The 24601-nt window shown below is 40.6% G+C and overlaps 1 protein-coding gene and 1 long non-coding RNA gene across 3 annotated transcripts in view; one reads left to right on the forward strand and one right to left on the reverse strand.

Moving 5' to 3' along the window:
* Positions 1 to 2983, forward strand: part of CUNH12orf56 (chromosome unknown C12orf56 homolog) — a 105486-nt gene extending 102503 nt beyond the window's left edge. The window contains exon 13 of the mRNA XM_004766593.3: positions 1920 to 2983. Within this exon, the coding sequence (XP_004766650.1) occupies positions 1920 to 2046 (127 nt within the window). The 3' untranslated portion in view covers positions 2047 to 2983. The remainder of the gene's footprint in view (positions 1 to 1919) is intronic.
* LOC106007249 overlaps positions 1 to 24601 on the reverse strand; it is a 91302-nt gene that overhangs the window by 59657 nt on the left and 7044 nt on the right. The window contains exons 2-3 of one of the 2 annotated variants that reach the window (XR_006604253.1): positions 23799 to 24058; positions 23639 to 23692 (exon numbers count right to left, since the gene is read on the reverse strand). This is a non-coding gene — a long non-coding RNA (uncharacterized LOC106007249). Of the gene's footprint in view, positions 1 to 6936; positions 6993 to 23638; positions 23693 to 23798; positions 24059 to 24601 lie in introns of those variants that run through there. The other variant, XR_001181906.2, reaches the window with a different exon arrangement.

Genomic DNA, 24601 nt, shown 5'->3' on the forward strand with positions numbered 1-24601 from the left:
GTGAGGAATCAAGAGAAACAAACCCTACAAAAAGGGAAGACGAGTTAGGGAATTTAACTGAAGCACTGGGGGTGTGGGGAAGCAAACCACAGCTGATCAAGGAGAAACAATTAACAAGCATGGTTATTACTTTCTGTTTGTCTCCTTCACCCCTCTCTTCCTCAGTCAGCAAACAGTAAGGAAGAGCTATAGTTAACGAGCTTAGGTTTCACCAGCCTGGGGGTTCTATACCTCAGGGCCGCCTCCTATTTCTAGGTGGGCAGCCCGCATCAGCACCTATCAAGAGAAACACCCAGCTTGCCTTGAACTTAAGATGAAAAGGGTACTACAGGCATAGCTTTGTTCCCAGTCCTGGTGCAGACATAAAATGTTGTAGAGGCATACATTATGGCCCTAGAATGGCTTTTTAAAACATTCTGGCCCAATTTGTGGACCTTGTTTTTCCTCCATGTGGTTTTACACCCTAGGTTCCACTCTGGCTCCTATAAAAGGGATTTGTTTGGCCTGCTCAGAACTGGTCCACACAACCTATTGTTTTTCCTCTTTTTTTTTTTTTTTTTAAAGTAAAATGTGTAGACCATGAAATTCACTATTTTAAAGTGTGCTTTTAATACATTTCACGATGTTGTGCAACCATCTCCATTGTCTAATTGCAGAACATTTTCATCACCCCTAAAGAAACCTGGTGCCCATTAAGCAGTCACATGCCATGGTCCCCTCCCCTAGCCCCTGGCAACCACGAATCCACCTTCTCTCCTTGAGGATTTGTGTATTCTGGACATTTCACGCAAACAGAATCACAAGATACATGGCTTACTCCTACTGTGTCTGGCTTTCTTTCACTTAACATCATGTCTTCAAGCTGCATCCATGCTGTGGCCCGTATCACACAGTCCAATTTTCCAGTGTTAGTTGTGCACATTTAAAAACCCAAACAACTGGGCGCCTGGGTGTCTCAGAGGATGGAGCATCTGCCTTTGGCTCAGGTCATGATCCCGGAGTCCAGGGATCAAGTCCTGCATTGGGCTCTCTGCTCCTTGGAGAGCCTGCTTCTTCCTCTGCCTCTTTCTCTGTGTCTCTCATGAATAAATAAATAAAATTCTTAAAAAAAAAAAAAATCCAAACAACTGCCCAAACAGTGTCACATTCCTGAGTGACAACAGTTGACAGGAGCCCACTAGCAGCTGCCCCTGTACCCCTTAGTGGCCCTGCCTCCTCTCCACTCTCACCTGACCTTCCTCCCAATGGGTTACCTTGGGCATTTAGGTTTGTGATCCTTGTTTTAAACTTATTTATTAACTTGCAGCATTAGAATCACCAGAGCAACTATGAAAAAATACTGATACCCAGGTCCCATGGAGAACCTTCAGTGGTGGGGGCCCAGTATTGACATTTTAAAAACCTCCCTGGGTGATTCTAATGCGCAGGCAGCCAGGGGTTGAGAGCCTGTCTTTTAACCCATGACCAGATGGCTTGTGGCTTTCTCCCTTTCCTTTCTTCGCTTGGCCTTTCCCAAACTTTTACCAAGGCGGTGGGGATGAACCCTACCCTTCACAACCTGACCCTCTTATTTCAATTTCCTGTGTATTGCCCAAGGAAACAAGAAGCAGGAGCCTCAGCCCACACTGCGGTGAGGACAGTCCTGGCTTCCGTACTCATGCCTTGATAAGGGATACATCGTGAATGAAATTCACTTCCTTTGCTGTCGTCAAGTGTCTCAATGAGCTAAAAGGCACACATGTCTGAGATCTTCTAGGTCACCCAACAGAGGAGATCAAACAACTGAAAATGTTGGCCAAATCTTGTAGCTTAGACCCCCATATCCAACAGCCCTTCGCCAGGGAGTGTATACGTGCTGATGTGGCCAAATGTGAAATTCTTGTTTTTAAAGCTATTTTGTTTCTTTTTATGATTTGCAGGTACTTCATTCACATGCCAGCCTTGGAAAAAAGGCTCCCATTGTGGTACCCTCTTACCCAACCTACCATTCAACTTTTTCATGAAGTTCTGAAATTAGTTGAACAGAAACAATGTGTGAAATATTAGTAGAGTCTAAAATGTTAACCAGGAATCAACCTAATATTTATGAGAAAACTTGTTTGATTTGTTTAATATCTGGATATCCCTGTGTCTCATAAACAGATTTTTTTTGAATGTTCCAACAATTCCTGTAAGAGAAGTCCTGAAAGTTTTTTATCTGCCACGAAAAAGAAACTTTAAATACACTGACACTAATAAAGTGATGCTAAAAACAAATGTTCCTCTAAAAAAGTTCCTAAAAATAAAAAACTACAAAGGGAACAGAAGGCCATGGAGAACAACTGTAGAAAGTACAACCTGATCAGTTTTGTTGGTGGAATAATGGTGAGCGGTAGAAAGTCACTGAAATGTCCAAAGATAAACTGTGGTTTACAAAGTGTTTACAAATCATTACAAGAAATGCTGAGTAGCAGGCTGACACCCTCCTTCTCCATCTGTAAAAATTCTAGTGAAATAAGTATTCATGGGAGAATGAGCAGAAGAACACAGGCATAACTGTAAAGAAGGTCAGGTCCTCATTTATCTTAGGGAAGGAAGCTTGGAGTTTCTTCAACACAATTAAGTGCATTCTGGTGCTCAGTTCAGGCACCTGTGGGCTACTGCAAGCGATCTCACAGAGTCTCCACAGAGGAGAAATCTCTAATCAGTTATGGCTCTCCCAACCCTTCGGAAAAAATGTCTTCACTGTATCTTATGGCAATAAAATAATCCAACAAAAACTTCACTTTAAGCTATTGAATTTGGACTTTCAAGAACTTTAGAAAGTGAGTCCTTTATTTGACCTACCATGACTTGAAGGAGGATCAGAGAAAACCCCAAAGAAAAGTTCTCAAACCAGATGTGCCCAGGCCGTGCACTGTAGAGAGGAGTAAACTCACTCGTGACGTCTGGTAATGCTTTGTGGCTGAGCCATTAACCAGCTACTTGACCCCAAACAAGTAGTCTACCCTGCTGTATGGAAGGGTGGAACGAGATGTTCCGCAAGCTCTAACATTCCCCCTTCTTAACGCTCTGTGATGGGGCAGTGCCTTCCTCTGCTATCCTGGCTCATTGGGTGACTTCATGTGGATTCCAAATAATCCTGCTTTCTTCAGACTGAACATTTCCCTTTCAGCTGTCCCCAACATCAGCCCACAAAGCATCCAAGTTCTCTCTACCATCACCGATCAAGGACTACAGGTCTAGTTTCCAGTGTGAGGGCAGTGATGGAGTGTGTGGAATGGTGTCTGTGAGTGTCCTGGGCTGTCAGATGAGGGAATGCTTCCAGGAAGATGGTCAGTCAGAAGCATATGAAAAGGTTTGGGGGACAAAGGCAACAAGACTTCAAACTGGACTAATGATGGACAGTGGGCTGTCCACTGGTGAATGGCGGGACCCACAGAATGACAAGAGGGTCAACTCAGCTCTGCCTCAGCTTCTAAACAGTGCCTTGGCTCTGGGTCATTAGTGGTGCCAGCCCACAGAGGGCTTGTGCTTCCCTCCCATTGCCTGAGGTGCAGGATGCCTTTTCTCTCCCACTCTTCTCTTTCCTTTGAGAGCATGCTTTATCAGATCCGTGGGAGGAAAGCTCTGTCAGAACGCATCTGCATCCTTCCATGTAGGGCTCCATCAGTGGCGTTCTTGAAAGCTCATGGCTGCATTTCTGTCATCCTGATTTTCTTATGGCATTTGTCTATTTGTTTGCACAGTGTGGGAGGGGAACCCCCAAAACAACACTTGAAAGGGTTATCCTGCTACAGTTCTTTCCCTCTGTTTTTTGCATTGCTGCCAAAGCCAAGAAAGTCATGAAATAATCCATCTCTCTTAGTGATCAGGCACATTTGATTTACTAAATATTGACTTCAATTACAGAATGCCTTTAGGAAATCTAACTGTAGAAAAATTCTGAAGATGAAAATCACGTATATAACTTTTTACAAATACAAAGAGTCATCAAAAATGGAAGCACACATAGCTAGTTTTAAGGCTGGGCTGAAGATTCTAGACTCTTTGACCACTTTTATAATACACAAGTATTGCCATTTACCACCTGCACTGAAAGTAAATTCATGGTAGTAAGCTCTACCACTTTGTATATAAATATATGTGTGCATTGTATGTGTAAACACATATCTATAATAGGGGGTAAGAACATGGGTTTTGAGTTTAAATGAGTTTTTTTAGGATTATTTATTTATTTATTTGACAGAAAGAGAGATCACAAGTAGGCAGAAAGGCAGGCAGAGAGAGAGGAGGAAGCAGGGTCCTTGCTGAGTAGACAGCCCAGTGTGGGGTTTGATCCCAGGACCCTAAGACCATGACCCGAGCTGAAGGCAGAGGCTTAACCCACTGAGCCACCAGGTGCCTGAGGTTAAATGAGTTTAAGTTAAGTTTAAATGGTTGAGGGTTTTTTTTTTTTTAAGATTTTATTTATTTTTTTTACTTATTTGAAAGAGAGACAGAAAGAGCAGGCATATAAGCAGGGGGAGGGGCAGAGGGAGATGGACAAGGAGACTCCCCACTGAACAGGGAGCCCGAACCAGGACTGGATCCCATAACCCTGAGATCATTACCAGAACCAAAGGTAGCCAGCCACCTAACCGACTAAGTACCCCTCAATGGTTGAGTTGAAATCTCAACTCTGCATTAGGTTTTGGACACTGGGAAATTCCTTAATATCTCTGTTTCAGTCAAAACAAAGATAGAATAACCTATCCCTAGGGTGGTTAAGAGCATTTATGCAAAGATGGTGTTAATGCACTTATTATGGTATGTGGCATATAATGAGGATTCAGTATGTGATATTTATTATTATTATTACCATTATCATTAATATTATTAAAATAATATCAAAGCTGGATAAGAACTTATAGATTAATAAGTACTGGTCTTTAAAATAAACAAATAAATGTACTGGCTTTATTGTTTTGGACCAACTGGGGGACTAGCTACTATACTCAGCCCCTAATCAATATAACATTGAAGAACAGATTCATTTGGTTATTAAATTAAAAAATTCAATTTTCTATTAGCAGGAGTGTGACTTAATGGACAAATGACCATTTCTATGGCTTACCACCATGAAGGACTGTGGACTCTAACTGATACTATCAGTGCAAGAGCTACATGGGAAATATTCTTCCAAGGATAGACAGAAAGCGTTTTAATCATGTAAACTTTTTTTTAGCCTTTGATTTAAACAGCATGAGCAGGGGGAGGGGCAGAAGGAGAGAGAATCTCACACAGACTCCCTACTGAGTACAGAGCCCAAGTCAGGGCTTGATCTCACCCCTGAAATAATGAATGGTGCCAAAATCACAACCCTGAGATAATGACTGGAGCTGAAATCGAGTTGGACACTCAACTGACTGAGCCACCCAGGTGCCCCTTGATGGCAATTTCTGAGCAACTTTTATGGTGTTAACCATCTGATTTCTTTTTGTTCATTGTGTTGACCATTGCATTCTAAAAATGCAAAGCCGGCTTGTAAGGTCTAACTGGACTTGGGTCTCTGTAAGAGGGAGACAGTCAGCAACTCTCCATCCAGTCAGACCCAGTACTCCTATATCTGCATCTGTGATTTGGGGTCTGAAGATTTTTCCATTTGGAAGGCAGCACAACTTCTTGGCTAGAAATCTCAGTAGTATAACTCTGTGGCGTAGAGTCCAGATGCTACATCAGAAAGACCTTGTTTTGATTCCTTCCTGCCTACTTCCTTGTCACCAGACTTTTGGCAAGTTACTCAACCTCTTTCACAACTTCTGCTTTATCAACTATACAATCAGAAAAAGCTTACCTCAAGGCTTTTTGTGAATAGTCCTTCATTTATATAAAAACAAATAATTCTATGGCTACTATATACTGGGACAAACCACATGGCATTGTCAATATCCACAATTTCATATAATTCAAACAAATAAAGGCCCCTCAATAAATTGTAGCTATTATCCTAATAGACACACTAACTTGCTTGATGAACTCATACTTTAAATACTAATCATCTAATTTTCCAGATGATATTGCATTTTGTTATAACCTGGCTTATTATTGTATAGTTTGGGTAAACCTTAAACTATCTAGCTCAATTACGTATTATTGAGTGGGCATAACATACTTAAGCATGTTCAAATGGAATTTTATATTTTCTTCCTTGCCTCCCCCCAAAATAAAAATCTTTTCTTCCCCCCGTCTTCTCCATAAATGGTACATCATTCATCCCACGGCCCAAAGGAGAAACTTGACAAACCTCTTGGTTTTCTCCTTTCTTTTCATTCTCCAAATGCAACTGACAAAACTGTAAGCTATTTACTAGTGTCCCATGTGATGATTTCATCTGCCTGGACAGGGTGCAAGGATATCCCCCCACCCATCCATTACTTAGTTTGGGTTTTCTGGGGGACAACATTCAAGTTTTACTTTCCTAGCAAGTTCATTTGATAACATGGTATCACCAACTACAGGTCACCATGTCACACACAAGATTCTCAAACCTTCTTCATCTCACCACTGAACATCTGTACCCTTGAAAGCTGGGAGAAGTAGCAACCTCTCCCTCTCTCCCCTGTGCCCTGGCCCCTGGCAACCACTTTCTACTCTGTTTCTATGAACTCAACCTTTTGTTTTGTTTTGTTTTGTTTTGTTTTTAAATAAAGGGTTGTTTAAGGCGTCTAAGTTCTGGATTGGTTTATTTTTTTTTTAAGTTTTTCATACCCCAAGTATTTTATTGTTCTATTGTTATACTTTACAGAAACATTATTGTCAAATAGGATACATGATGCAGAGAAAAATTTAAATACAAATATTTAGGTACTAATAGGAACTCTACCCATTCTTACTAATCTTCAGTTGTTACTAATCATGAATTAATATAACCCTCGCTGCTTTCCCAAAGTTCAAGAGATAAAAAATGAAGCTCACCTTCACAGGAAAGACTCCGTTTATCTTTCCAATGTTTCCTGTTTTCCTTTCTTGACCTATAGGAATGATAAGAGGAAAAAAAAAAAACATATCACAATCTCCCACTCTCCCTGGAGGGGTTTATTAAATAACAAAGATAAAACAATCAAAAACATTTTTATTTATTTTAAATGGCAATGTTAGGGTAATTACAAATTAAGTCATTCGCCAGAGTCAGGTTCTTTAGCTAAAGCATTTCACTTGTCTGTACGTTCTTGCTATTTTCTCCTACTTTGTTAAAATCATATAAATGTTCCCTTTTGTCACTATAGATGGATTCAATAATATTCCAAAGAATTCTTCTAGTCCCTTTAAAACAGAATTTCTGGGGCACCTGGATGGCTCAGTCGTTAAGCATCTGCCTTCGGCTCAGGTCATGATCCCAGGGTCCTGGGATGGAGCTCCGCATCGGGCTCCCTGCTTGGCCGGAAGCCTGCTTCTCCCTCTCCCGCTTCTCCTGCTTGTGTTCCCTCTCTCGCTGTGTCTCTCTCTGTCAAATAAGTAAATAAAATCTTTAAACAAAACAAAATAAAACAGGATTTCTATCTGTGCAGACAAGGCAGGGTCCACATGGGCACTGTCCCTTACCGGGGAGGGGCCCTCAAAATCTCCCGTGAGTGCTGGGGGGTATGATAAGCACCAGGCGGACTGAGATTGAGTCTTCCCTCCACCCTTCCTCATCCAACCAGTGCTTAGAAGGGCCTGGTAAGGGAAGGTTTTCAAGCATAAAGGAGACGAGGTGTTTGAAGGTTAATTGGTCAGATATGAGAGATTTCTGGCTTTTGGGCTTGGGGAAACCTTGAGTCAAAGGACCTTCTTTTCTTTCCATTTCATTCTAGTCTGCTTTTCCTTTCCTCTTGATTTCTCCTTGGAAGGTGATTCTGACCCTGAAGAAGTAAGAGGGACTCTGGATAAAAGAAGGCAAAGGCTAAAAGGCAAAAGAAAAAGAAGCAAGATTATGTGCCCCCAAGAAACCTGAAAAAGGCAACAAGGACCTAAGTGTCCTTCTAGGTGGCCCACTGCTCTGAAGGCCCCGGGAGAGGTGTGGGGTTTCAGAGCAGAAGTTACGCCTATAAGTAAAAGATGCTGGAATTGACCAAAGCACTATCTTACTTCGTCCTCTTTCTACTCCGGAAGGCGACAGGGACAGAGTTGTAGTGGTGTTGGCAGTGACTGTGGATACAGTGATCTGTTTGGCCAGCAAGGAAGGCAGTGGAGGAGGGAGAAGGAGGTTGTAGATCAAGTGACACAGAGCAACTGTGGCGTTCTGTGGGCTCTCTTGCAGTAATTGCCATTGTTTATAATGTTTCTACAGGGAAATGATTCTGTCTGCTGCACAGCTGACCTACCAACCAATGTGAAAAGGACACATGTATAAAGGGAATGTTTTACTTCTATTAGCAACTACAACCACCAGAGGGCTCAGCTGCATTAGAATGACAAAAATAAAAGCAAAACTTTCCTCTAAGCAGGAGAATTGACTCTTAAACTTTTAAAATTCCTGTGGACTTTCAAAGTGAAATTATTTTTTTGTTGTCATGCTTCTTATATATGTACTAACATAAATCTAGGTGTAAGGAAACTCCTTATGCTCTTATTAAATCCACACAAATTTATGACTGAAAAGTTTATAAAATTTAACAATTAGTATGGTTAATGCAGTGCATGCCACTTTGCTGAAACTCCATCTCCTCTTGCAAAATGAATATGGTAGAATGTATGACACAGGCTCTTGAGTTCAGTATCCTGCTACCCACGTTCACTCTCCTCTTTCAGAATTACTGCATGTCTTTATTTACAGGCCATGCTGTCCTTTGACTTTGCTTGACCTGAACATTTCCCTATCTCTAAGTAGAGTCTGCTTCTGTTCTCCTTTTGACCAGCAACAATTAAAGTTTTCCCACTTAGGGGCAGACAATGGATCAGTGTAAACAAGGCAAACACCCGCATCTCACTGAAAAGAAAACCAAACATTAAATTCTCTAAGAAACCCCCCAGACTTCCAAGTTGAAAACTAGTCCCCAATTTGAAAGGGTCTCCTATAGAGGATAAAGAACTCACAAACTGTTTCAAATATGGTGACTTAAGTGTAGTTTATGCCTTTTTCTTCCCAGTATCCCCTGTTTCATTTATAAAAGTGTCCTGGTTATAAGCTAGTCCTGGCATGGAGTTTTAAGATCAGCAAAGACCTGTGCCTTAGCAGTAGGAATTAGGAAGCAAAGACATTAAAGCCACATAAAGCAGTTTCAAAGGCTTCTCCCAGAGGCTTATCTAGTCCAATAGGAGTGAAGCTTTGGGGGTTAAGCCAAACTTCAGACATGTTCTGATCTCCTTCTGTGACTCAGAGGTCTTAGGGGTTCCCACTACTCCCCACTCTTCCAAAACACCACCTCAAAAAGCAGACTACAAGAAAGGAAATAAAGTGAAAGATTTCATCACCATTAGGATCCTCTGCTATCTGAGAGCATGTAAGGTCATTTCAGGGTAGGAGGAGTGAAACTTCTCAAAGAGCCACATTTACTCAGAAAAGCTGGAAGATAGGACAGAAGTTTTGTAACCGTATGACATAATTTGGCTAACATTGTACACTGGGTTATACAAAATGATTCCTCACTGCCAAGTCTCAAGACTAAATTCAGCTGCCAATGTGACTTCGGATGGTTCAGTGTTAACAATAATGAAAAGATGCCACAAAATAGTGAATTTTAAGGAGACCAAGAAATATTCCTCTAAAACATAAAGTATGCTGAGCAGAAGAGAAAGAGTGTATGTGCGTAGTGATCAGGTCCAAGAACTAAAGCAGTCCATGGGCTGACATTTGTTGAGATTGGGCTGTTGAAGTGACGCTGATGAGAGCATTCTGGCAAGCTAGGGTCCTCGTTCCTTCAGAACAGGACTATCACTAGCATTATTTCAGACTTCATCAAGCCATGACTGGAACAGCGTGTCATAATGGACAGGAACGGGAAAGGCGGAAGAGTACCATCTGTCTCTGGCACATGTGCCGGGGGCACTCGATGTGGGCAGAATGTCTGACGTGGCCTGTCAAAGGTTTAGGAGTTCCATATGGTTTTCAAGGATTTAGTCCCAGAGAGAAATCCATCCAATTCACTAAGCATCTTTTCTGAGTTTGTTGGGTACTTAGGGCATACAAAAAACAAACAAACAAACAAACAAAAACTGGGTCCCTGCTCTAATAAGCTAAGTTTACTAAGCTAAATCATGAGTACAATCCTCAAAATTTTTGCCATATTGTCTGCATTTTTATTTACTCAATATTTTTCTAACATTATTATTTACTAAATAATTTTCTACTCTGTCTACCTACTCTGGTCATGTCCTAAAGGATATTTGGGAAATCATGAAGTTGATGTTCTAGATATATATTTTAAATACTTATGTGCACATATATATCAAAAGTACATTTTTAAAAAGATTTAATTTATTTATTTGAGAGAGAGAGAGAGACTGAGAAAGAGAGAGAGAGAGAGAAAGCACAGGAGGGGGTAGGGTCAGAGCAGGGAGCCCAATATGGGACTCGATCCTGGAACTCCAGGATCATGACCTGAGCCAAAGGCAGTTGCTTAACCAACTAAGCCACCCAGGCACTCTTAAATGCACATTTTTAAATAAACAAAATTTTTAAATTTTTATATGTCCTTTTCTTAGACTACCTAAAATAATCTTTGTACCCCACTATGAGAATGACAGTAGGAAGGTACTCAAAGAAAATATTTTATAAGGGTAGAACAGGTCAGATGATAAGAGACACAAAGAAAGTATTACAGGAAATCATAGGATGAAGAGTTTAGTTTTGATTGGGTACATCAAGGAGACCTATTTTTTAAATTTTATTTTTATGTTATTTCATATTTTACTCAAGTTTTTATTTAAATTCCACTAAGTTAACATACAGTTTAATTTTATTTTTTTAATTGTTTTATTAGGTTATATTAGTCACCATACAGTACATCATTAGTTTTGTTTTGTTTTTTTTTTAAAGATTTTATTTATTTACTTGTCAGAGATAGAGGGAGAGAGAGCGAGTGAGCACAGGCAGACAGAGAGGCAGGCAGAGGCAGAGGGAGAAGCAGGCTCCCTGCTGAGCAAGGAGCCCGATGTGGGACTCGATCCCAGGGTGCTGGGATCATGACCTGAGCCGAAGGCAGCTGCCCAACCAATGAGCCACCGAGGCGTCCCCATGATGTAGTGTTCCATGATTCATTGTTTGAGTATAACACCCAGCGCTCCATGCAATCTGTGCCCTCCTTAACACTCATTACCAGGCTCACCCATCCCCTTACTCCCCTCCCTTCTAAAACCCTGTTTGTTTCCCAGAGTCCCTAGTCTCTCATGGTTCATCTCCCTCTCCATTTTCCACCCCTTCATTTTTCTCTTCCTTCTCCTAATATCCTCCATGCCATTCCTTATATTCCACAAATAGGTGAAACCATATGATAATTGTCTTTCTCTGCTTGATTTATTTCACTTAGCATAGTCTCAAGAAGGCCTATTTAGAAGATTCTGTATTTGAGGAGATTTTAAAGATACCCAAGTCTGTGATAATTTTTTAACAGTACAGAACATGGAAAATGGTAAGATTTGACAAAGCTCGGTGGTTGGTGAGTGCACAGATATTCCTGTATTATTCTCTTTACTTCTCTGTATACTTGAAACATTTCACAGTAACAATGATAAAGTGTATCTAGGGTTTGGAAAAGAGAAAAGCATTCCATACAGAAGAGAAACTATGAATGAAAGCACAGAATCCTGGGGGAGCTTGGGTAGCTCAGGGGGCTAAGTGTCAGACTCTCAGGTTCAGCTCAGGTCTTGATCTCAGGGTCCTGAGTCCAAGCCCCCTGTTGGGCTCCATGTGAAGCCTACTTAAAAAAAAAAAAAAAAAAAAGAAAGAAAGAAAAAGAAAAATAAAAGCAAACACAGAATCCTGAAATTCTGGCTGGGTGGTTTAGTCAAAGGTCTAGTCAAAGGTGAGTATTGGGGCCCCTGGGTGGCTCAGTTGGTGGAACGTCTGACTGCTGGTTTCAGTTCAGGAGAAGGAGTCCCGAGTTGGGCTCCAGCTCAGCGGGGTATTAGCTTGTTCTCTCCCTCTGCACCCCTCCCTCTCCTCCCCACCCTCTCCCAGCTCCTGTGCACTGGCGTGTTCTCTTTCTCTGTCTCTCTCTCTAGTAAATAAATCTTGAAAGAAAGAAAGAAAGAAGAAAGAAAGAAAGAAAGAAAGAAAGGTGAGTGCTGGAAAATTAGGATGCTGTCAGATCATACAGACCCTGGTTAAATGGTCCTAAGAGGCTGCGGATGTGGGAAACCCTTAGAGGATTCTGATAAACAACGTATGATCAGAGCAGCAGATTAGGAACAGAATTATAGGAGAAATTTGTAAGAAAGGGAGAGCCCATATTTGGAAAGATCTTATAATAGTGATCCAGGTGGAAATACGGTGGTCTACCTAAGTTCCAAAATATCCTGATTTTTCTCCTTATTCTGCCAGCCTGCATTCTATTTTCATGAAGGAATAAAAAAAATCCAGGGCTCCTGGCTGGTTCAGTTGGTAGAGCATGTGACTCCTGATCTCAGGGTTGTGAGTTTTTCAGCTCATTGTTGGGTGTGGAGCCTACTTGAAAGAATGAAAGAGGGGGGGTGGGGAGAGAGAGAAAGAGAAAAAAAAATTCATTCCCACAAGGCAATCACATTTCCTCCTTCTTTCCCCAGATGGTCTCATCCAACTATAGTGAATATCAGGATTTGTAAATGTTCTCTGTAAATGGTCAGACAGTAAATATTTTCGGCTTTGCAGGTCATACAGTCATTTTTGTAACTAAACTCCACTGTAGGGAGGAAAGCAGCCACAAACAATACACAATGAATGGGTGTGGCTATATTCCAATAAAACTCTATTTATAGAAACTGGAATTTAAATTTCAGATAATTTTCAAGTATCATGAAATATTTTTCTCAACACGTAAAAAAATGTAAAAACCATTCTTAGTTTTCAGACTATAAAAAATTGGCTTCAGAATAGAGAAATGCAAAATAAAACCACAATGAGATACCACTTCTCACCCCCTAGTTGGCTTTATAAAAAGATAATAGCGATTCTTGGCAAAACTGGAACTCTCACACAGTACTGGCGAGAATGTAAAACGTCACAGCAGCCTTGGAAAACAGTCTGAAAAGTTAAACATAGAGTTAGCCTACGATCCAGAAATTCCACTTCTAGGTATATACCCAAGACAAATGAAAACATATATCCACACAAAATATCATACACAAAAGTTCATGGCAGCATTACTCATAACCAAAATGTGGAAACATCCATGCAGTAAATTATTTGATAATAAAAAGAAATGAAGTATTGATGTGCTATAATATGGCTGAATCCTGAAAATATGCCAAGTGAAAGAAACCTGTTCTAAAGGACCACATGTTTCATGATTTCATTTACATGAAATGCCAGAATAGGAAGATCTATAAAGAAAAAAATAGGATTAGTGATAATTACAGTTAGAGGGGACAGGGGAAGTGACTGCTTATGGGTATGGGATTTTGGGGGGTATGATGACAATGTTACAAAATTAATTGTGATGATAGCACAACTCAGAAAATGGTTCTTAGTAAGAACTAATGAATTGCACTGTATAAGGAGGAATTGTATGGTATGTGAATGTTATTTCAATAAAGCTGTTAAAGAATAAATATTAACACGCTACAGGCTCCTTGGTCCTGCAGGTGGTAGTTTGCCAGCCTCTGCTGTAGAGACCAGATAAACTGGTTCCTCCCAGGAGCTTACAAGGGAATTCAGCTCTTTGAGCTTGGAAAATTCAATTTAGAAGAGCTGGAAGATAACTGCAGTCAGACAGGCCTTTGTTGCTGGGACTTGCTGGTGAGGGGGTCTAGATGTCTTAGAGATGTGCGATGTAAGCAATAAGAAACTCCCGTCAACCTGGTGGTTTGTAATTAAAGCCAGGAACTCAGCCCACATGCTCAAACACACTCAGACTCACGTTCTTTCCAGTATGGGGTTCTTGCATAAGGGTCATAGAAGACCTTTACTTGGTCCCAGCCAAACTTCCCAGGGAAAAAATCATTTTGTCTATTTCTCTTCTTTTAGAAGAGCTGGTTAGTTAGCTGAAATTCCTCAATCTAAATTTTTCTTCTTAAAAATATTTTTTTTATAGGGTGTCTGGGTGGTTCGGTGGGTTGAGCCTTTGCCTTTGGCTCAGGTCATGATCTCAGGATCCTGGGATCGAGCCCCGCATCGGGCTCTCTGCTCAGAGGGGAGCCTGCTTTCCCCCCTCTCTCTGTCTGCCTCTCTGCCTACTTGTTATCTCTGTGTCTGTGTGTGTCAAATAAATAAATAAGATCTTTAAAAAAAAATTTTTTTTTTAATTGGGAGCCTGGCTGGCTCCCCCAGGCACAGTCGGTGGAGCATGTGACTCTTGATGTTGGGTGCAGAGATTACTTAAAATAAAATCTTTAAAAAAAAGAAAAGATTAAAATAAAATAAAATGAAAAACTGGTGAAAGCTTGACTGGAGGAGCACTCATTTTAGGAATAATGCTTTTAAGAGCCTAGGAAAGTTGTAATCTAGGACCGCACTGGTCAGAATAAAGACTGTCCCAAATTTTGTAAAGGACAATCTTAACCACTTCTTTGTATCTTTTGGCTTAAGTCCTTAGAATCTCCCAAATGAGATATTACAAACCTTCTTCAAGAAGGCTAAAAATGTTAGGAAATAAAGCACATAGCAGGGTTTCTGCTTTCAAGAGGTTAGGTTCTCAAATAACTTCCAGGCTCAATTCTGAGATAATTTGTGCTCCATTTCCTCTCTCTTTATGCCTTGCAGGTGGTGATAGCTAATTAAAAAAAAAAAAAAATGGAAGAGAATCTTTGGTTTTACCATTATATGTCAAGAAGAGGTCATCTGTAGAAAGAAACGTTTAATATTATGCTGAAAGCACAGCCCTGAGACTCTACAAAGATCTTTGTCTCATTCGCAAATGGATGAATGAACAAACTGCCACCTTTTAGTAATGTAGGCAAGAAGGAAGGAAGGAATGGAGGAGTTTAGAATTTAACGATATATATATGTAAGCAAAAAGAAAAGATTTTCTCTGAGGAGCACAAGATATGAATTTTAATGATTTTAATGGTGTCACTAAAAGAACCAAAAAAGGGGCGCCTGGGTGGCTCAGTGGGTTAAGCCTCTGCCTTCGGCTTGGGTTGTGGTCTCAGCGTCCTGGGCTCGAGTCCCATATCAGGCTCTGTGCTGCAGAGAGCCTCCTTTCCCTCTCTCTCTGCCTGCCTCTCTGCCTACTTGTGATCTCTCTCTGTCAAATAAATAAATAAAATCTTAAAAAAAAAAATGAAGTCATATTATTATTCTGCTCCCCAAGTTTCATATGGAATTAGTCCAGTTTATCAACAGTGGTGGTCTGAATCTATGTAACGAGAAATGCTTTTTTCTCTGTCTCACAGGGGTTCAAAAGTAATTTTGAGGAAGAAAGAAACACATTTGCAACCAATTATATTTTCAAGTTACACTCTAGTTTCAAGGAACTAGGTCAAATTCCTTAGCAGGTTTGGAAGGATTTAACCTGCTCCTTTCTGGGAACAGTGACTGTTCCACACGAGGTTGGGAGGTTGGTCCTGCTCAGTTTGTCCTGGAGAGGGCGGTAGCATAATCATGTCTCCATGGTTGACCCACCCAAGAGGTCACATTTGGGTTTTAGCCACAGGAAGCTACCGCTGAAGAATTCCAAAGACAAATTCTTGCAGCTGATTTCAGTCTGGAACATGATTAGAATATCAATCTGTAAACTGAAGGTAGGCCCACACTGAAGATCCGCTAAAACTGTAGGAACTCAGATTTTAAAGCCGCAAACATGGACATGCTGGCTATTAAAATAAAGAGGGTGTGCCTACACTTAAATACTTTAAAAAAAAAAAAAGTGAAATAATGAAATGTTAAGAATAGAAATGGAAGTAACCGAAATGCAGAGCAATTATACAGATGACAATGAAAATGAAATGTAAGAATGCATCAGAGAAAAGGCTATAGTAAAAGGTTATCATTACTTCAAGGGACTGTAATGAGATTTCCCAGGGTGAGTGTGAATTGGGTGTAAGGTGGGGTTAAGGGCTTAAAAAGCTTTCTCAGTTTGAAGCCAGAATGGTGGAATTCCTTGTCCTCCGGATATTCTCCCAGGCCCGATATTAAACACTGCAGGAACCGCTGCTGAAGTTGTGTTTGTACTCAGGAAGCAGCGCTGCATGGAAGTCCTACACAACGCTTTCGGGCCTTGAACGGCCTCACGTTTCTACCTACACTTTCCTACTTAGCACTCCCATGTTAGTCTTCCAGTGATTCAGTAGTGAGAACACCTAATCACTGTCCTTTCACCCCCTCAACCTGAAATCCATGCCGGGCCGGCGCAGTCACGAAAACGGCCTAGTTTTGATCCCCCAGACAAAATCAAATTCCTGGCCAGTTGACACTCTTGGAAAGGAAGACAGCAGAAACACCTTTCCTTTAATTCAGCCAATCAGTGCAGATGTCAGAGCGCCGACTAGATTCCTAGCATTGTGCTTGATGCTATTAGGGTCAGACGTGACGGAGGCTAATAGGAATACATGATCCACGCAGTTAAATAAAGAGCGTACAAGACCATACATGATTAGCTGTTCTCTCTCCCCTTCGTATGGCCTGTGTACTAAGAAGGCACCCTTGTCAAACTGCCTCACTACCATGGTGACAGTTAATAAGAAATGCACAGATCCACATCTGAACTGGTTAGAGTTCTACTAGTTATTATTATTTTTAACTATGTAGTTTCTCCACTTAGATGAATGATTCTTAATGGTGGTCTCCAATTTTGTCTATGGATTCTCTCTGAGTCTTTCTTTCCTTTCTGGTCTATATTCTTTCCTTGAAGAAAACCAAACCAAAAGCACATGGACCCATCTGTGCTGACCCTGCCCAGTTTGGGAGCTGTCCCCCTGCTCTGGATGGATCAGGCTTCAATTCTTCCTGCATTGTTTGCAAGGACCTCAATTGTCCCAGGTTTCTAAGTTCATCCAATCTGCTAATATTAGGAATATTCCCCAAGGTTAAGGAAAAAATCCTTGATCATGGTTCCCGTCTTCTCTGCGCCCCACTTCATCCTAGCTGTGCCACTGTCCCCTCCTCTCATTTATTCCCCAAGCACCATTATACACACGGGATTGTTTATTACAGACTTTTAATGAAAGCTGAGGAATAACAGAGGAGGTAGTATAATACAGCATAGGACAGGAAATATAAGTACCTGAAAGTTCTTTGGCCATTTTCAATACAAGGAATTTCTGTTTTTTTCTTCTCAGGGCCTGCTTGCTGCCATTTTGCTCAGACTTCCTTCTCCATCACTTTCCTGAGCTCTTCAGGTCCAACCTCTGAAATTCTATTATTCTGAGCAACATAATTTTCATTGTCAAACCTCCTTCCATATGAATTGACCACACCAAAAGGCCAACCTTTTATATTCTTTCTCAAGCAAAAGCTCCATTTACCCAAGAAGTGAATTTTGTCCTTCCCCTAGAATGTAAAATAACAGCTAAAAAGAACTATTTTAAAAGTCATTTATTGTTTTTCCCTTTTCACATACTTTTTGGCTTAACTTTCCCATTTGATCTATATATATATTTTTTAAAGATTATTTATTTATTTATTTATTTGACAGACAGAGATCACAAGTAGGCACAGAGGCAGGCAGAGAGAGAGAGAGGAGGAGGAAGCAGGCTCTCTGCTAAGCAGAGAGCCCGATGCGGGACTCGATCCCAGGACCCTGGGATCATGACCTGAGCCGAAGGCAGAGACTTTAAACCATGAGCCACTCAGGCGCCCCCCATTTGATCTATATTTAAGGTACTGTTTTTCTTGAGACTATCTGAAGGACAGATGTCAAAGTTTCAGAATTATTTTTGCATTATGCATAAGCCATCCATAGGTTTGGGAGAATTCTAGTTCTTTTTTCTTTCTTTCTTTCTTTTTACTTCATTTTCTAATAAGTAATTCCTCAAAGATTCAGAAAAGCTATGGAATGACTTGTGAGTTTCTGATAGTCCTATAAGAGATAAGATAAAGAATAAAAATGGCCTCCCTGTTGAAAACACCCTGCCATATCTGGCATTATCCACAGACCAGGAATGAGGCACCCAGCACAATTTTCATGAAAGAAATCTTTCTATATTCAGTCACAGGAGGAGATGCTTAGGCAGTGACCAAAACTTTGCTTAAGGATAAGAATCTTATCTCTGACTATAGAAAAGTCCAAAGGTGCTAACTACGGGTATCTCTGAGGTAGCCCCAAGTTATGGCTGAATGGCGTCTCCAAAGGAAGGTAACATACAACAATAAGTTCAGCTTTGTGAAGATAGATAGTTCCCTTTGGACAGATCTCAATTTATATATCTCCATATACACCTCCATGAGGCTGTTATGTTTTATGCTGAGCACTGGACTAGGTACCCTGAAGATGTGAGAAAACAATAAAACAAAATCAAGATCCTATAGGAACTTAACATTCAGAGAGTGAGAAAAGTCTTACTATACATAAGTAAAAATTATGGGATGAAAACCAAAGTAGAATTGATTCAGAGTTTTAGAATTTTAGAACTAGAAGTGCTTTAAAAATCATTCACTGATTTGCAGAAAAAAAAATTGGAGCTCAGAAGGGCTTGTAGTTTGCCTGAAGGCACACAATGAATTAGTGGCAGAGCCCACAGATATTAAGAGGTTTGTCTACCTCACCACATGCAACAACTAGTAAGCATCAATTCGATGCAAGGAAATACAGTGCTTAAGATAACACATGTAAAATGCCTAACACAGAGGTGCCAAGGTGGCTCATTCAGGTGAGTGTGTGACTCTTGATTTCAGCTCAGGTCATGATCTCAGGGTCGTGGGACTGAGCCTTGCATCAAGCTCTGCACTTGGTGGAGTCGGCTTGAGATTCTTTCCCTCTGCCCCTCCCCCCACTAGCACTTGCTCTTTCTCTCTCTCGCTAAAAACAAATAAATAAAAATTTTAAATGCCTACCACAATGTCTGGGACCATCAGCTGTTAAAATAATACTGTTAAAATAATCTTCATCTCATCATCACCATCATCATCATGGCTAAGAGCACAGTTTCTGGTATTAGCCAGATCCTGATGTGAGTCTCAGTTCTGTCACTTGGTGTAAATGTAAATAACCTACTTACCTTACCTAAGCCAGAGTTTCTTAATCTATACAATGGGAATAAAAATAGTGTCTACCTAATAGGACACATACTTCAGTGTATATACTTAAAAACATATGCTGCAACTGTTCAAATAGTATTCATTAACCTATATAAGTAATAACCTATATAAGTATCATAACCTATATAAGTATTCATTAACCTATATAAGTATACTGAGTCAATTAAGAATATAGACAGGGGCGCCTGGGTGGCTCAGTGAGTTAAAGCCTCTGCCTTTGGCTCAGGTCATGATCTCAGGGTCCTGGGATCGAGCCCCGCATTGGGCTCTCTGCTCAGCAGGGAGCCTGCTTCCTCCTTTCTCTCTGCCTGCCTCTCTGCCTACTTGTGATCTCTCTCTCTGCGTCAAATAAATTTTAAAAAGCTTTAAAAAAAAAAAGAATACAGACACATAGAGCATTGGTGAATTTTCTCTTTGCTTCGCCTACATGAAAGCCAGAAAGTTAACAAGTACTGAGCTGTCACTGTATACAGATATTAGCACAAAGATGGAACGACAAAAACAGAAGAGATGCTACTTGTAATGTTAGAACACAGAAACTATTACTCTCAACAAGTATATACCAATTACTTACACAATAATGAGTAAGACTGAGTTTGTGCTTTCAAGGAGCTTGCAATCTAGTGGAGGAAGAAAGCAGGCTGTTCCAATATGGAGTGGCATAGATGGAGCAGAGCCAGAGCTTAGAGCTATGGCAGCTCGCAGGACAGCATCCTATCTGGCAATGGTGGAGGTAGGGAAGGGAGTGTCAGAGGTTTCTCAAATAAAAGAAGAAGAAGTTGGCTAAAGATGAGAAGAGTCGGAATGAGCCTGAAGCCACCAACCAGCTGTGGTGGGTGCTCTGAACTGGTTCTCAGCATCCACTCTAATCCTCTAGGTGTGTCTTTGGATCCTGCAGGAGTTCAAGAAGGGAAAAGCACGTTTCCTCCATCTCCCTGCAGTGAGGATTCTGCTTTAGCCAATGAGAAGCACTCGAAAGACGGACCCAAGGCTAGAGCCATGCCCTTTGTTTCTGCTGCAAACTCACCTGTGGACCCATCGGGCTTTCCTGTAGCCATTATTTCAGTGTCCAGGTACTAACTCCCTAGGCGCTGAGAGGTCGTCCCAGGGCCGGCAGGGCTTCCTGACCTTGGATCACAGCTACAGGGGCATGTCTTTGAACTCTACAGCACCAGTGGAATCCACTGATCACCACCTTTCTGCTTACTGCTGAGGTAGCAGCTCCCACTGGTAGGCCAGAATAGCAATCTTTTCCTGGGAATCATTCCTGGAGGCCCCTAAGGGATCCAACCACCCTATCCAATGATTTGCTAAGCTCCTGATTTCCTGTATTAAATTCCTTTTTGCTTAAAATTGTGTGGTTCCCACTTCTTGCACCTAACATATCAACAAAACACGAAAATGTACAATGGGCCACGAATAATAGAGCTTGCGGGGGATAGTAAACTTCTGTAGTGGGCCAAGATAGTAAATCTGTTAAGCGTTGTGGGCCACTCATGATCTTCACCTCCCCTCCCTTCCCCTCCTCCGTGCTAAGTGTATTCACATGCTGTGCACCCACATCCAGACATTCCCATTTTGCAAAACTGAAACTCTATGCTTTTCAAATAATCAGTCCCCAAACTTCTCCCTTTCCCCTCCTCTCCTGGCCCCTGGCAACCACCATTCTATTCTCTGTCCCTATAAATCTGACTACTCTGGATACCTCATGTAAGTGGAATCACACGGGATTTGATTTTTTGTGACTAGCTTGTGTCATCTAACATAATGTCCTCAAAATCCACTCTGTAGCATGTGACAGGATTTCCTTCCTTCCTTCCTTTCTAAGGCTGAATAATATTCCATTGTATGGATATGACACATTTTGTTTATCCATTCCTGTTTATGGATATCTGGGTTGCTCCCACCTCTTGGCTATTGTGAATAGTGCTGTTATAAACATGGGTACATAAATATCTCTTCAAGATCTTGCTTTCAATTCATTTGGATATACACCCAGAAGTGGGATTCCTGGGTCATATGGTAATTCTGATTCTTAACTTTCTGAAGAACCACCACACTGTTTTCCATAGGGGAAGCACTACTTTATATTCCTACCAGCAATGCAAAAGGATTCTAGTTTCTCCACATCCTTTACAACACTTGTTATTTTCTAGCTTTTTGTTTGGAGCTATCCTAATAAGTACAAGGTGACATTTCACTGTGGTTCTGATCGGTGACACTGAACATTGTTTCATACACTCGTTGCCCATTTGTATATGTTCATTGCCCATTGTGAAATTGGGATATATGTGGTGCCTGGCTGGCTCAGTTGGTAGAATGTATCATTCTTGATCTCAAGGTCATGATCTCAAGCCCCATGCTGGGTGTGGAGCCTACCTAAAACTAAAAAAAGGAAAAAATAAAATCGGGATGTATGTTTTTTGTTGCTGTGTCGTAAGACTTCTTTATATAATGTGGATATTACAACGTTATTCGATATATGATATCCTTGGGTTGTTTTTTCACTCTGCTGCTTAAGCAAGTTCAGTTTTAGTCTATGCTCATGAATGGCAGTGTAGTCTGGAGCAGCTTGCAAGTAGTCTGGCCAGACGTGGAGCTCTCTTTCATCCTAAGCACACTAATAAGAATGAGCCAGGACATCTTTAACTTGGGACACTTCAGGTCTTAGGTACTCTGATTCACTATACCAAAAAATCATCCCCGTGCCTTTACTTTGAACCAGAACCAGCCAACTTGAGGTTTCTGGGCTGCAGAATTAGAAACAGCATCAAGACTGCATGAGTAAGTGGGAGTCATGGAAATAGATTCACCCGATTCAGGCTTTGCATTGTCTAGTGCCTGCCACTAGAAAACAGAAATCAAACACAATTTCAGTATCTATTTTGCAATCAACACTGCTCTTTTCCACTTCAAACGGTAGTTCAGTTCAGCTTCTTTGAATCTCCATGTTTATTCTTAGAGGATAAAATATCCCAACTCTAGAGATACTAATGATTTCCAGTCAAATGTATGGAGAGTTAGTTAATTCATGACTTAGTCTAAAATGCACATAATACTTGCTCCGAAAACCCTTGCTGATTCTGTATTAGTGGATGAAAACACCATGGCTCAGTGTATTTGCTAAAATATCCTATTTGAAGAGGTAACTTTCTGATGTATAGAAGGTCTATTTCCTCTCCCAAATATTACTGTCTTTTGAAAAAATTTAGGAAGCCTATGTATGCTATTTTTCTGGTCTTCACAAAAAGAAAGTGGGCAAGTTAAGGACAGAGCTGCATCTGGCCAAGGAGAAGAAATGTTATAAATGCAGGATCCTAATTCTCTTCCTGATTTTTATGTTAAGTTGTTGCTATTCAAGTATTTACCCACAATGTTCATCACTGCATTACTTCTAATCATGAATGTCAGGAACAGTGATGTTTATAAATGATTTCAGCTGTAAGTAACAGGAAATCCAAACACAAGTACATTTAAAAAAAAAAAAGGTTCTTTCTCATCATTGCAAGAAATCCAAAGATAGGTCATTGCTGGCACTGGTTTAAACATTCTGTTTTCTCAAGGTCAAAAGCCTTGAATTTTCTTGACTTTTCCCTCATGGATGAAAGTTGGCTACTACAGCTCTAGACATCTCACTGCTCACAAAGCAGAAAGAACAGACAAGAAATGGTACCAGTCTGGGCTATCCCATTTTATCTGGAAGGCAATATATGTACGCCTCCCTTTCCTGGAACTTCCCCCTCAACCTCAGTAATCTATACCTTACTTCCTGATGATTAGAATTGATACTAGCCCTAGTTGTAAGAAAGATGAGGAAAACAAACTATATGGGAGTATTTGGTTTTCCTATCCTACAGGCAGGTGAGTAGGAGGAAAACTGGGAATGGGTGTTGGCCTGCTGAGATCAGGGTCTGCCACAGTAAAAACCAGGAAACACCAAAATATCTGAGAATACAAGATGAACTGACTATGATGTACCAAATGAATTCTAGGTGGCTGTTAAAAATTGTGGTACAGGGGTACCTGGATGGCCCATTTGGAAGAGCCTGTGACTCTTGATCTTGAGGTTGTGAGTTTGAGCCCCACTTTGTATAGAGATTAAATAAATAAAACTTAAGAAAAATTGTAGTACAGAAAAATACTTAGGTGTGTGCAAAATTAGTCATAAAATCTTATGAACCAGAAAATTAACATATAAAACAATAAATAAGAAAACATCAAATTTGTTGGGGTAAAATTTACAGTTATTAAAAACTTAAACAGAGGGTGCCTGGGTGACTCAGTTGGTTAAGCAGCTGTCTCGGCTCGGGTCATGGTTCCAGGATCCTGGGATCGAGCCCCACATCCAGCTTCCCGCACAGCAGAGAGCCTGCTTCTCTCTCCGTCTGCCTGCTGCTCTGCTTACTTGTGATCTCTATCTCTCTGTCAAATAAATAAATAAAATCTAAAAAAAACCAACAAAATTAAACAGAGATCTTCAAAAAAACAACAAAACAAAAAACAAAACAAAACAAAAACTAGAACTCACCTTCTGAAAATAATGACTGAGGCCGGGATTTGCACATAGGTGGTTTACTCAAGACCACTCTCAGGAGCAGGGCCTGTGAGGGAAGCAGGACTGGGCAGGGGAAGGTGAACTGCAGGGCACTTACCACAGCGGCTTTAACTGGTCCCATGGGAAATTCCAAGGCTGATTGTGCCAGATTGTTACAGTTCAGGGCCTGTGCCATGCACCTCCACAACTGACCAGTCATTGGATTTCAGCTGCCCCAAGGGAGTGAACATGACCTAGGATGAGGCAGTTTCCTTCACAGAAGGCAGTTTTGGGAGAAATGCAAGTGTGAGTCGTCAGCAGCCAAGACTCCTGGCCGCTGTATCTTGGGATCTGGGCAGCTCACTACAGCATCCACTAGAAATGTCAACAACGATTATCTCTGGGTTTGGGGATTAAGGTTGGTTTTCTCTTTCTCTTTTATATGTTTTCTAAATTTCCCACAACAAACATAGTATTGTCCTAAGGATTAAATGAATTAATTCAAATGAAGCACTTAGCACAATTTCTGGAATACATTAAGTACTGAAATTTAGTTATAATTATTTTTTATGTAGAAATATATGCACATAAAACATTATAAAGAAAAAGCATACATGTGAATATTGTCAAGAAGAAAGTATGAAATAGGATTAAAATAATTATAGACCTTGCCATTCGTTCTGGCTTATTTTGTTTCATCCATGAAATTCTTTCTTATGCTATTGCTTCTTTCTAGCACTGTCCCTCTGAACTTTTTTTTTTAAGATTTTATTTATTTAAGATTTTATTTATTTATT

Source organism: Mustela putorius, unplaced genomic scaffold (genome assembly GCF_011764305.1).
Source record: "Mustela putorius furo isolate JIRA1106 unplaced genomic scaffold, ASM1176430v1.1 tig00003988_pilon_pilon_pilon, whole genome shotgun sequence".
Taxonomy (NCBI): Eukaryota; Metazoa; Chordata; class Mammalia; order Carnivora; family Mustelidae; genus Mustela; species Mustela putorius.